The sequence below is a fragment of the Physella acuta genome, unplaced genomic scaffold (genome assembly GCF_028476545.2).
Source record: "Physella acuta isolate Inbredline_101_S28 unplaced genomic scaffold, ASM2847654v3 ptg000353l, whole genome shotgun sequence".
Taxonomy (NCBI): Eukaryota; Metazoa; Mollusca; class Gastropoda; family Physidae; genus Physella; species Physella acuta.
The window spans coordinates 457,503-472,603 of NW_026731872.1; the positions used below are offsets into that span (position 1 = coordinate 457,503).

At 39.8% G+C, this 15,101-nt stretch overlaps 1 protein-coding gene across 1 annotated transcript; it reads right to left on the reverse strand.

The window, feature by feature from the left end:
* Window positions 1-2,823: 2,823 nt before the first annotated feature.
* LOC131941255 (NADH dehydrogenase [ubiquinone] 1 alpha subcomplex subunit 12) lies at window positions 2,824-3,274 on the reverse strand. Its single transcript, XM_059300384.1, has one exon. It carries the CDS (start codon window positions 3,270-3,272, stop codon window positions 2,859-2,861), a length of 414 nt encoding a protein of 137 aa, XP_059156367.1. The 5' UTR covers window positions 3,273-3,274; the 3' UTR covers window positions 2,824-2,858.
* Between the last annotated feature and the right edge of the window lie 11,827 nt (window positions 3,275-15,101).

A 15,101-nucleotide genomic window follows, 5' to 3' on the forward strand; every position in this document is an offset into this window, starting at 1 on the left:
CAAAATCAAATTCTGTTGTTCTTGTAATTTCACACAGAGTTAAAAATATAAAACAAACAACGATCGACTTGTGTTTACGTTTATTAAAGTCGTCCAAAAATGATGTCCCACTTCTGAGGGGGGGGGGGGGTGTGGATGGATTTTTGTAATGTTTGACATTGGTTAGTGAGAGAGAGTGTGTGTGTGTGTGTGTTTTCCTTAAATTATTCTTCCAGACATTTTTTTTTTGTGTGGAGATTATACAAAAAAATAATTGTATTGGTACCCAATGTTTACCCAAGTTGGTTAAAGTTTTAAGGGAAATAACTGTTTGAAAAATAAATTTAAAAAACTACAATTCAAGCTTTAGGGGGTGATGTGACTATCTTCGACGATAGAGAAGAAGGTAAAATCGTTTGAGAAAATCACTGAAACGTCACGCATGGGGGAGGGGGGGGGGGGAGATTTTATAATAATTCGTTATGAAAGGGAGGGGGGAGGTAAGAAAGTTATTTCTTTTTTTATTATTTTATGTTCAAACTTAAATTAGGTCAAACTTGCTTTTTAAAAAAAAAAAAAAAAAAAAAAAAAGAATGTTTAGTAGGAGAGGGGGAGGTATAACTTTGGTGTTATTTAGGAAGGGTTCTTTAATTTTGTAGTGTCGCGCGAAAATAGAAGTAAACCAAGATTGAATCTACGTAGAAAATAAATAATATGACCACCCCCACCCCTCAGCTTATATACAAGATAAAATGTCTGAAGGAAACCCTGAATTAGACCGTTATTGTTGTCAACATTTTTGTTTAGTTCTTAAAAATAATTTATCGTGTTGTCTCCCTTTGAATATAAAAACAGGGCCAATCCTAACTAATTTCAGAGTTTCTCTCCCCTTCATCTTCTAAAATAAAGGTTGGGAACAAAAAGTTCGAATTCGGGCTATATGTAAACATAGAGGAGAAAGAGTATTCATTGTCGACACCCAACTACCTGTATGTGTATGTATGTATTTATGTATGTATGTATGTATGTATGTATGTATGTATGTATGTATGTATGTATGTATGTATGTATGTATGTATGTATGTATGTATGTATGTATGTATGTATGTATGTATGTATGTATGTATGTATGTACGTACGTACGTACGTACGTACGTATGTATGTATGTATGTATGTATGTATGTATGTATGTATGTATGTATGCATGCATGCATGCATGCATGCATGTATGTATGTATGTATGTATGTATGTATGTATGTATGTATGTATGTATGTATGTATGTATATATGTATGTATGTATGTATGTATGTATGTATGTATGTATATATATATATATATATATATGTATATATATATATATATATATATATATATATATATATATATATATATATATATATATATATATATATATATATATATATATATATATATATATATATATATATATATATATATATATATATGAAAGTAGACTGTACCATGAAAGTAGACAGTACTATTAATGTAGACAGTACCATGAAAGTAGACAGTACCATGAAAGTAGACAGTACTATTAATGTAAACGGTACCATGAAAGTAGACAGTACTATGAATGTAGACAGTACCATGAAAGTAGATAGTACCATGAATGTAGACAGTACTATGAAAGTAAACAGTACCATAAAAGTAGACAGTACTATGAAAGTAGACTGTACCATGAAAGTAGACAGTACTATGAATGTAGACAGTACCATGAATGTAGACAGTGCCATGAAAGTAGATAGTACCATGAATGTAGACAGTACTATGAAAGTAAACAGTACCATAAAAGTAGACAGTACTATGAAAGTAGACTGTACCATGAAAGTAGACAGTACTTTGAATGTAGACAGTACCATGAAAGTTAACAGTATCATGAAAGTAGGGGGACGGGGGTGGTGGTCGGTAGAAGAGATTGCTGAAAGAAACTCTGAATGCGACCTCAAGGATGAGCTGATGTGCAAGGTTTAGGTGTATGATCTACGACTATATTTAGTATCAATGTGCGGTAACTACGTGTATGTCAAGGTTACAAGATAAAGTATTGGTGCAATGTCTACATTTAGCGTCTATACACAAAAAGAATGGCGACATTGCTGGTTAAATAAAAAATAGAATTAAAAATCGATCGTCGAAAACGATACATAATAAAATGACTTCTTTGATAATAGAGTGGTCTAGCGGTAGAGAGCTGGACTGCTAACCCGTAAATCTCGAGTTCGAATCCGGGTTCAAGTCAGTAGACCGTCCCTGAGTCCACCCAACTCTGATGGGTACCTAACTCACGTTAGGGAAAGTAAAGGCGGCTGGGCATATGCCGAGGTCACAGAAACATGCGAACTCTACTTCACTTGCCCAATGAAAGGGAAACTCACTTACTTACATTGATAATAGAGACAAAAAAAATAAAACCCCTAATTTAGTTTGTCTGATATTATAAGGGTATGAAGATTTTAAAATAAAACCGTAAAATTAATATATAGTAATCGTAAGTATTAGGATTAAAGTTAGGTTCTTACGTGTTTTATTTATGGTAAACTTCCGGATCAGGTTAATATGCCGGTTCTGAATAAAGTTCCGTTTCCAGTTAAATTTCGTACATATTAAGATTCGGATTTCGGTTGAATTTTAGTTTGTGACTAAATTTCTGTCTGAGTCGAATTTCCGTCTCTAGTTAAGGTTTCAGTTTAATTTTGAGTTCAGGTTTAGTTTCCTGATCTGGCTCGGGTTAAATTTACGGCACCAAATAAAAACTCAGCTTTTTTTTTTTTTTTTTTTTTTTATTTCTTACCATATTTTACATAATAAACTTGCAATCAATTGGTTTAAATTCTAACAAAACGCAAAACTCTTGGCTATTGCTTGCTTGGAGGTACCCATGCTTCTATTTTGGGCTTAGTAGTGGTGTAAGGTACATATTCTTGAGGAGTTCCAGTGAGATTTTCAGTGTAATCAGCCATCCATTTTCTTTGAGGAAGAGGGTTGGTGCTTGGTGGCTCGTCCGTTATGTAGTGCATCCACCTGTACCATTCTGGTGGGATCTGGCTGGCATCATAATCAAAGCCAACTGATTGTGGGAAAGACACCCAACGACTTCTACCAATGAAATAATATTTGTTTTCATAATACTTGTTGCCAAATTTGTCCTCACCAACTAATGTACCCCACTTTAGGTCATCATGTCGAAGTAACTTCAAGTAGCTCCCAATAATGCCATTATTCTGTGATATTATCTTTCTTGTGTTAGACAACACCTTAATAACAGACATTTTGTGTTTTGAATAAAAACTCAGCTGCGGTTCAATTTCAAGTTCCGGTTCAATTTTCTTATAAGATTCCGGTTAAATTTCAAGCACCAGTTAAATTTCAAGCACCAATTAAATTATGGTTTTCGGGTTATTTTCGATTCCAGTTAAAATTTGGAATCCGGTTTAAAGGTTTAGATTTAGGATTATTTTCAGTTAAAATACCGGTTTCGTTTCAAGTTTATTTTCCGGTTTCCGGCTTATTTTTTAAATTTCGGTTAAGTTCCAATTCCGGTTATATTTCAGGATCTGGTTAAATTGTCGTTTCTAATGAAATTTTCGTTTCCGGTCAATGTTCCGGCTTGATTTCTAATCCCCTATAAAGTTCCGTATCTGGTTCGATTGGAGCCAGATAAATTTCCGCTACCGGTTGAAAGTTAGATTTAGTTTGAGGTGGAGATTTTGGTTTTGGATTAGACGAATGAAGAAAGACTATCAGTATCCGCTGTATTTGCCCCTCAACGGTCCGATTATCTAGTAATAAATAATAAACTATACTCTTCTTAAAAAAGAATCACAATTCAACGTAGGCTATATTTTGTTTTGGCTTCTAATTAGATATAATACTTATAAACGAAATTTAGTAAACCTAACTAAAACAATACTGAAGTTCTGTTCACACACACACAGACATAGAATACAGACAAAAATAAAACTAAGTTTTTCCAGCTCATATTGAGAAAGAAATTTTTTTAAATTTTTACAAATCTCAAGGTTTTACACCTTCCTAATAAGCTTTAAGAGAAAGAATGAAAATATTTTTTGAGACTGTTGTTTGTCAATGGAGTTTTTTTTTTTTAAAATTATCTTTACTAATTATTTAAATAAAAAAAAATAGACACCTAAGTTCAATTATTTTAAATTATTTTCTATTAAATGTTAGACTGCAACAAGATGACATTATTCCAACTTTCATCATACCCAGATATCAGATGCCATTCCAATGTCATCATACCCAGATATCAGATGTCATGCCAAGATGTCATTATGTCATATCAGATCTCATGCCATAGAAATACCAAGTTTGGTGGCTGTAGTTGTGTTTTGGACATTGTTTTAAATTGCTAACGAAGCCAAAAGTTCCTTGAACGTGAGGCGTCTGGTGCTTTTAGCATTGCGGTGTGCCTTCGCGTTGCTCTGGTGGTCAGAGTTTCTTCCAGGCATCTCTTCTTTCTTCGAATAAAGTCTACCGCCCTCCCCCCCCCCCCCCCCAACGAAATGAAATTTATATAGAAAATATATACTTTTAACAGTGTCCGCCCCCCCCCCCCCCCCGAAAATTTTAAGTGCCCCCCCCCCCCCCGGAGAAAAAAGTCTGGAAGAAACACTGATGGTGGTAGTGTCACTGTGATGTTGGCTGGTCAAACTGAAATGACCTGTGCCTTACTCACAACCGCGCTCTATTTATAGCCCATCTTTTTGTTAACACGTTTTTATTAACTCAGCTTCGCGTTTGTGTGTTTGTTGTTAAAATTGACATCGAAAATTAGCCCACTTCTGATTGCTCTATAGATCTGAAATTTGGCATGCAGGTTACTTTCGCCTAACAATTTCAGATGCAATCATAAAAACTAGCAATTAGAGACCGTAATTAGCTTAATTTAATTACGCCCCAAGGACCATAAATTGAGGACATGATTTCTAAAGATACCGACAAGACTGGAGGCTTATTGACACAGTTACTTCGGCCCCAATCGATGTGAGCGCGCTGGCCGTGATCGTATAGTGGTTAGTACTTCGCGTTGTGGCCGCGACAACCCAGGTTCGAATCCTGGTCGCTCAAGATTTTTTTAGTCCGTGTATTTATAAACACTTAGTCAATTCATACTTAATCAAGTCATTAGATAAAGTAGAAAATAAACTATATAAAAAACTTTTTTAAAAACCACGTTTTTCATGTGTAGCAACGGACTAAAAAGGAGAAAATAAACTACTTAAAAAAAACTTTTTAAAAAACCACGTTTTTCTTGTGGACTAAAAAGTAGAAAATAACTATTCACATACATTTGATGACAAAAAACGTGGGTCGGGCAGATGGGTCGGGAAATTTGATGGTGAACGTACCCACGTTTTTTGTCATCAAATGTATGTAAATAGTTATTTTCTACTTTTTAGTCCACAAGAAAAACGTGGTTTTTTAAAAAGTTTTTTTTAAGTATTTTATTTTTAGCTTTCACTTCAAGGTGTTTCTTGGTCGACCTAATTTGTTGCTTTTCTTGTGGGCTCCACCTCAAGGCCAGTCCTGTGATATGGGTTGGCGATTTGCGAAGGATACTCTTAGCCTATCAAACTCCATCTTCTTGTCCTGAATCCTCCAACAGCAGAAAGTTATCCTGTTGGAGTAGCGTTATTGTATCTGTATATCAGTAGTAGCATGTTTTAGTAGCATGTTGTAGTAACATATCTTGTTGCATGTCGAAGCAGCATATTTGAGTAGCATGTTTTAGTAGCATGTTGTAGTAACATATCTTGTAGCATGTTGAAGCAGCATATTTTAGTAGAGTTTGAATTGCCCATGTTTGCTGATATTCGCGTTAAAAAAACTAATTGTAAGATTTGATGACACATTTTTTAAACCATTTCGCTCATTTGAAATTTTTAAAAATTGCAAATAAACAATGCACATGATTGGCTCAGGCTTGTCCAATCAGGTTAATGCTAATAGACCACGTGATGTAAAAAATGTTTTCGATTGGAGGCATGAAAACAAAAGTTGGAAGATTGTCCCTGCTCCATGAAGGAGGCTTCAGCCAAGTGGAGGGGGGAAAAAAGGTGTCGCGAGGAGGGGACTTTCATTTGTGTCGAGTGGCCAGTCAATCTACGTCTGCAATTTGCCACCATTGGATTGCCAGATTGGCTAAAATTGGTTCTATCCTCGGCCCGACACGGATTGTAGCCAGGCGGAAAACGCATTGACGCGAGCTGATTTTTGTAACGAGCGGGACAAATGTTGCCAATCAGGGCCCGACCCCCGGTAAGGGATCAGTTCTTGTAGTCTTACCCTCCTGCGCCCTGCCCCGAGATGGATCCCCGCCCGCGGCCAAAGTTCCACCGTGTCCGCCCAGCTAGACTATTACTCTACATTACTTGGCAATTTCTCCATTCATCATCATCCCGTCCTCACTTCTAACGAGTCCAAACTCCATTACTTGTCCATTTTGCGCCCTATTAGCCCACGGTCCAGAACGAGCCTTCATTTCGCCGCGGTGTAACATTTCTAAGGAAAAAATTTCCTCAGTTATTTCCCCTACAGTTCCCATTCTTGATAACGTTGTCTGACCCGTGGCTAGAGCTTAAGGCCAGAGCTAAAAATCTTAGCTCCCTCCATGGCTCCTATCGTCCAGGGGTTTCGTTTATTTTCATAAACTCAGTTGGTTAATAACGGATTTTGTATAAATTATATTCCTGCAACAACACGGACAGTAAGGGGTTAATTCCACATTTATTCGGTAAATAAAATATTGCCTTGGAGCAAGAGCATGCTTAAGTCCCCTTAGTAGGAAAGGGGGTAATCGAATGAATTGTATTGCCACAGTTCTAGCAGACGACTTTGGAGTGGGCGCGTAACTCCGGTCATTGAGCAGACGAGTAGAACAGACCATCTCAATTGAGCGCGGGAATCGACTTATGATCGCTGTCACACGGCTGCAGACGTGAGCCACGTCGGTGTCGTCTGCAGCAGGGGTAGGGCTCCCCCGCCATGTCGGGAGGTCATGGTTGAGGAAGGGGGGGGGGGGGTGACGGTTGGAGATGGGTGTTTGGAGTGAGGTGGGTGTTTGGAGGGGGGTGGGGGACTGGTAAGGGATGGTTGGTGTGAAAAGTGATGAAAAGTGAGTCCCATGATGGTGATGGCTCGGTAGATAAGGTGGCCGAGATAAGGTGGCCAAGATAAGGTGGCCGAGATAAGGTGGCCGAGATAAGGTGGCCCAGATATATTGACCAAATGACACAGACGTTGATAAGGTTTGAAAGGCTGTGCTGGGGGGGGGGGGGTGACCCTAAGTTTAAAACAGATGTACGCCTACAGTTTTTTTAAATCCAAGGCATCCTAAACAATGTATTGTGATCTCAGTGTTACTCCAGAATTCCATCCCACCAAGTACTGTTAGAAAAGTTAGAGAAAATACTTTAAGGCTTGTAACAGTCTGGTCTACCAAAATGAGCATTCTGGCGCCTACATCCGTCTTTAAGAGTGCCCTACACTGGAGATACGGTTGGCTACACCAACCGATGGCTAAACGGAACAAGCTGTGGCACCCGGTGCAACGTCCATCACATCTGAGCGGTCGCCCCGAGGGCTGGTCATCCTTACTCTTGCCGAGGGTGGTAACATAAATCACAGTGCAGTGTGGGCGAACTCGTGCCCCGCTAACTGAGACCCAAGAAATATGGCACCCACCTTGTTTACATTTGAATACTTCAATGTGGAACATTCGGAGGATGCATTGCATTGTTGTTAAACACAAATACTAAATTAAGGCTGGTCAGAAATAATAATTGTTTACCAAGTGGAGATAACTTCTTACAACTTGTGTTTAGATTTATGTGATCAACTGAAGTAGTATAAAATAAAAAAAAAAGGTTAATCACAAACTGTGAGTATCGGAGACTATTTAAAATCTTTATTAACTAAAATGTAATAAGATGTAACCTTTATGAAACCCACAGATTAAAACACAAGGTAAGTTTGCAAACCAAAACATTACCCGTGTTGCAAAACATTGTTGAGAAACTTGAGTGCAGTCTGAATCCAAAATTTTCCTGAAAAAAGTTAAGTGAAGTTTGAGTCCGAAATAGTCAAAATAGCTCGGAATCTCTGACTCCCGTTTGTAATGCACACGTCTAGTTCTTATGCCATTATACTTTCTCCATTTTATAACTATATTATATAGATCTATATATACAGTTTATGTCTTTGAAACAGTATGAAACTACAAAATATACTTTTATTAATATTTAAATGTTTAAAATAAATTCATTAAAAAACTGTAGCGTTTATGTTTGCATTTAAATTTGTGTTTATGTCCTGCGTTTGCGTTTGTATTTGCGTTTGTGTTGTGTTTTTGTTTGCGTTTGTTTTTTTGTTTGTTGTTTGTTTTCTCTTGTAATTGCGTTAGTGTTTGCGTTTATGTTTGAATTTTTGTTTTGTTTGTGTTTTCGTTTTCTTTTGTGTTTGTGTTTTAGTTTGCATTTGTGTTATGTTTGCGTTTATTTTTGTGTTTTGGTTTCGGTTGGTTTTTGTTAGTGTTAAGTTTAAAGTTAGAGTTCGGTTTAGGGTTGTGTTCATTTGTCGAACGTCCATGCCGGGTATATGCTGCTTAATAAACACAAAAGTCACAGGTAGCCACAGTATGGCTGGAGGTAGCCACAGTATGGCTGGAGGTAGCCACAGTATGGCTGGAGGGGAGGTAGCCACAGTATGGCTGGAGGGGAGGTAGCCACAGTATGGCTGGGGGTAGCCACAGTATGGCTGGAGGTGGCTACTAAAATTAGAGTTGTCAGGGTACTGTAATTCACAACTGTGTTATGTTTTTACTTCTTTCGTGCGAAAATTGTGTCGATTTCGCTTTTTTCTTAGCTTTAAATGACAATTTTAAAAATCAAAATCAAGGAAATAAAATATTATAAAAGATTTAATGACAGAATTTGCAAATGCTTGGAACTTAAAAAAACTGCAGGCTCAATTTTTGAAAACAAAAATTATCTATGCCAATCGCTGTCACATCCAGTTAAATTTTTTTTTTGATAACCCATGGGAGCCTGAGATGATTTTCTCTGTGGCGCTGGTCAAGGTTTGATTCACGTGACACATTCACTTGGACATGTGAATGGTCACGTGATCACGCTGTATGGTCACTCTACTGTGATAGTCGTGACGATACAATGACGTCACACAGGTCTCACTACAAACATTTGTACGGGTTTTATACCCATCGTTCATATCCCAGCCATCACCTCTGATCACCCCTATCCCAGTTCTGCCAAAATCTAAACCTCATAAAAATCTGGCCAGTTCTGCCAAAATCTAAACCTCCCAAAAATCTGTCCCGTTCTGCCAAAATCTAAACCTCCCAAAAATCTGTCCCGTTCTGCCAAAATCTAAACCTCCCAAAAATCTGAATAGTTCTGCCAAAATCTCAACCTCCCAAAAATCTGGCCAGTTCGGCAAAAATCTAAACCTCCCAAAAATCTGTCCCGTTCTGCCAAAATCTAAACCTCCCAAAAATCTGTCCCGTTCTGCCAAAATCTAAACCTCCCAAAAATCCGAATAGTTCTGCCAAAATCTAAACCTCCCGAAAATCTGGCCAGTTCGGCCAAAATCTAAACCTCCCAAAAATCAGAATAGTTCTGCCAAAATCTAAACCTCCCGAAAATCTGGCCAGTTCTGCCAAAATCTAAACCTCCCAAAAATCCGAATAGTTCTGCCAAAATCTAAACCTCCCAAAAATCTGGCCAGTTCGGCCAAAATCTAAACCTCCCAAAAATCTGGCCAGTTGCCAAATCTAAACCTCCCAAAAATCTGTCCCGTTCTGCATCACCATGTCATTACCCGCCCTTTGTGATCGCAGACTTTTGTTTAGAAACTCTTCAAGGGACAGAACTCCCGTTTTGTTTCGTGTTCATCAATGAGGGGAAGCTACTCGTGTGAACTTCATCAATAAGGGGAAGTAACCAGCGCGAGCTCATCAGCCAGGATGTCGGTGAGTGGGACGGCTAAAATATTCCGTCACGACCGTCGCGAAAAAATCTGGTGCCAACATTTTTGTCGCGGGATTTGTCGCGCATGTCTTTGACGACATTTTAAGACGGTTATATATTGCCTTCTAAAATTAACTTTATATCAACTTCAATCTTTGTATTTCTCTATGTCTTATGGATGGGCTCTATGTCATGTTGACGAATGTCCTACTGAGGTATGTCCTACATACGTCTTTAATAACCCACACACACCCTCACACGGACCCATCACGTCATCACACCACACAATGTTCATTGGGTAAAAAATTCATATATTACCATAAATCTCCCCCCCCCCCCCCTCTACTTAGTTCCTGTAGCAGTTCCATTATTTAAACGCCCCCCCCCCCCCCCCCCACTCCCCCTAAACCAGCTCTGGAAGCACAGTACCATTATTTAAACGCCCCCCCCCCCCCACTCCCCCTAAACCAGCTCTGGAAGCACAGTACCATTATTTAAACGCCCCCCCCCCCCCACTCCCCCTAAACCAGCTCTGGAAGCACAGTACCATTATTTAAAGGCCCCCCTCCTCCACCTCCACCCCCCCACCCCCAAAGCTCTGGAAGCACCGTTCCATTATTTAAACGCCCCCCCCCCCTCCAAGAGCGAGTCTGGTAAAGGTGAGCGCACAATTAGACCGTCAAGCCGGCGAATTGTTCAGCCGTGCTCCCCCTTCCACGTCAGCGGGCCCGTAATGAGCCCTGTCCCTGCGTCCCGTGGGGCCCGTCCCCCACCAGCCCCCAGATGACATCTGTCCATGTGACGGGGGCCGGGGCGTTGATGAAATATTTACGCCGTGGCGCGCGCGGGCAGTTGATTGGCTGGACAAACTGACCGTGGTGAAAGTGTCGGGGTCAATTGTTTCTGATGGGGTGGTGGGGGGGGGGGGTCTATGCTGGACGGTGTGTTGGATGTTGGGTGATGTATGTTGGATGATGTATGTTGGGTGATGTATGTTGGGTGATGTATGTATGATGCTGTATGTTGGATGCTGTATGTTGGATGCTGTATGTTGGATGATGTATGTTAGATGCTATATGTTGGATGCTGTATGTTGGATGATGTATGTATGATGCTGTATGTTGGATGCTGTATGTTGGATGCTGTATGTTGGATGATGTATGTTAGATGCTATATGTTGGATGCTATATGTTGGATGATGTATGTTTGATGATATATGTTGGGTGATGTATGTTGGGTGATGTATGTTGGGTGATGTATGTTGGATGATGTATGTTGGGTGATGTATGTTGGGTGATGTATGTTGGATGATGTATGTTGGGTGATGTATGTTGGATGTTGTATGTTGGGTGATGTATGTTGGATGCTGTATGTTGGATGATGTATGTTGGATGATGTATGTTGGGTGATGTATGTTGGATGCTGTATGTTGGATGCTGTATGTTGGATGATGTATGTTGGTGATATATGTCGGGTGATGTATGTTGGGTGATGTATGCTGGGTGATGTATGTTGGATGCTGTATGTTGGATGATGTATGTTAGATGATGTATGTTGGGTGATGTATGTTGGATGCTGTATGTTGGATGATGTATGTTAGATGATGTATGTTGGGTGATGTATGTTGGATGCTGTATGTTGGATGATGTATGTTGGGTGATGTATGTTAGATGATGTATGTTGGATGATGTGTGTCGTATGGTTTGTATTTGTTGGTGTTGATAGCCTCCATATCTTCTCGGCTGGTGATGGTCTAGGTATTAATATCCGCTTCAAATGAGGACAGACATACGTTCAAACTACACAACCTACAGACGTAGATCAGATGCCCGTGGGTTTACTTCAAATGGTCGGAGGACACTTGGATACACTGTGGTTAAACTCAGAGGTAGGCAGACACACACACACCCATCTATACACACAGACAGATAGACACACGTAGACACATTCACACATGTCGACAGACACACACATTTATATACACATACAGACAGACACACACATACGTAAAAATGCACACAGACAAACATGTAGACACACACACACACACGTTGTATCAATAATTCAAAACGAGGCTGCCGTAACAGCCGGAAGACCGGTCTGTTAGTACGGCATGACCGGTCGATGTGTACGGCAATCTGTCACAAGTACAGCGACTAATTAGGTCCCTGCCGGCTGCCGGTCACGGCCAGAGTGGCCCCCACTTGGCCCCCCACTTGGCCCCTCGCTGGCCCAAAAACAATGGGCAGACAACTTTGATCTCGGCCCGTTAGCAGACGTCAGGTGTCCTCTGCTCACTGTGTGAGCGGTCTTTGAAATGTGACCAGCACAAATAGGTCACGGGTCGTCTGCTCAGGGACTAGGGTGGACATTTGGTCACGTGGGACAATAAGTCACACATAGTCATAGATGGTCATACATAGCCACACATAGTCATAGATGGTCACCCCCCCCCCCTCGAACGAAATGGAATTTATATGGAAAACATACTTTTAAAAAGTGTGTTCGCCCCCCCCCCATCCAGGAAAAATGTTGTCACCCCCCCCCCCCCCCGGAGAAAAGAGCCTGGAAGAAACACTGTGCTAAAAAAATAGGTCAATACATCCATACATCATCGATGGACTAAACAAGAAGTTGCACACAGGATAACATGCAGCATACAGGATAACATACAGCATACAGGATAACATACAGCATACAGGATAACATACAGCATACAGGATAACTTACAGCATACAGGATAACATACAGCATACAGGATAACATACAGCATACAGGATAACATGCAGCATACAGGATAACATGCAGCATACAGGATAAAATGCAGCATACAGGATAACATGCAGCATACAGGATAACATGCAGCATACAGGATAACATACAGCATACAGGATAACATACAGCATACAGGATAACATACAGCATACAGGATAACATACAGCATACAGGATAACATGCAGCATACAGGATAACATACAGCATACAGGATAACATACAGCATACAGGATAACATGCAGCATACAAGTTAACATGCAGCATACAGGATAACATACAGCATACAGGATAACATACAGCATACAGGATAACATGCAGCATACAGGATAACATGCAGCATACAGGATAACATACAGCATACAGGATAACATACAGCATACAGGATAACATGCAGCATACAGGATAACATACAGCATACAGGATAACATACAGCATACAGGATAACATACAGCATACAGGATAACATGCAGCATACAGGATAACATACAGCATACAGGATAACATACAGCATACAGGATAACATGCAGCATACAAGTTAACATGCAGCATACAGGATAACATACAGCATACAGGATAACATACAGCATACAGGATAACATGCAGCATACAGGATAACATGCAGCATACAGGATAACATACAGCATACAGGATAACATACAGCATACAGGATAACATGCAGCATACAGGATAACATACAGCATACAGGATAACATACAGCATACAGGATAACATGCAGCATACAGGATAACATGCAGCATACAGGATAACATACAGCATACAGGATAACATGCAGCATACAGGATAACATGCAGCATACAGGATAACATACAGCATACAGGATAACATGCAGCATACAGGATAACATACAGCATACAGGATAACATGCAGCATACAGGATAACATACAGCACACAGGATAACATACAGCACACAGGATAACATGCAGCATACAGGATAACATACAGCATACAGGATAACATGCAGCATACAGGATAACATGCAGCATACAGGATAACATGCAGCATACAGGATAACATACAGCATACAGGATAACATGCAGCATACAGGATAACATGCAGCATACAGGATAACATGCAGCATACAGGATAACATACAGCATACAGGATAACATGCAGCATACAGGATAACATACAGCATACAGGATAACATGCAGCATACAGGATAACATGCAGCATACAGGATAACATGCAGCATACAGGATAACATGCAGCATACAGGATAACATGCAGCATACAGGATAACATACAGCATACAGGATAACATGCAGCATACAGGATAACATGCAGCATACAGGATAACATACAGCTTACAGGATAACATACAGCATACAGGATAACATACAGCATACAGGATAACATGCAGCATACAGGATAACATACAGCTTACAGGATAACATACAGCATACAGGATAACATACAGCATACAGGATAACATACAGCATACAGGATAACATGCAGCATACAGGATAACATGCAGCATACAGGATAACATACAGCATACAGGATAACATACAGCATACAGGATAACATACAGCATACAGGATAACATGCAGCATACAGGATAACATGCAGCATACAGGATAACATGCAGCATACAGGATAACATGCAGCATACAGGATAACATGCAGCATACAGGATAACATGCAGCACACAGGATAACATGCAGCACACAGGATAACATGCAGCATACAGGATAACATGCAGCATACAGGATAACATGCAGCATACAGGATAACATACAGCATACAGGATAACATGCAGCATACAGGATAACATGCAGCATACAGGATAACATGCAGCATACAGGATAACATACAGCATACAGGATAACATACAGCATACAGGATAACATGCAGCATACAGGATAACATACAGCATACAGGATAACATACAGCATACAGGATAACATGCAGCATACAGGATAACATGCAGCATACAGGATAACATGCAGCATACAGGATAACATGCAGCACACAGGATAACATGCAGCACACAGGATAACATGCAGCATACAGGATAACATGCAGCATACAGGATAACATGCAGCATACAGGATAACATACAGCATACAGGATAACATGCAGCATACAGGATAACATACAGCATACAGGATAACATACAGCATACAGGATAACATACAGCATACAGGATAACATACAGCATACAGGATAACATACAGCATACAGGATAACATACAGCATACAGGATAACTTACAGCATACAGGATAACATAAAATATCGTGAAGATCAAAATCTCGTTGTTTATGTCTAGACGTTGCAAATAATTTTCAAATGTTTC

What these genes read in the sequence shown, in the direction of transcription:
- LOC131941255 (XM_059300384.1), bottom strand. Translation starts at nt 3,272, where the DNA reads ATGTCTGTTATTAAGGTGTTGTCTAACACAAGAAAGATAATATCACAG.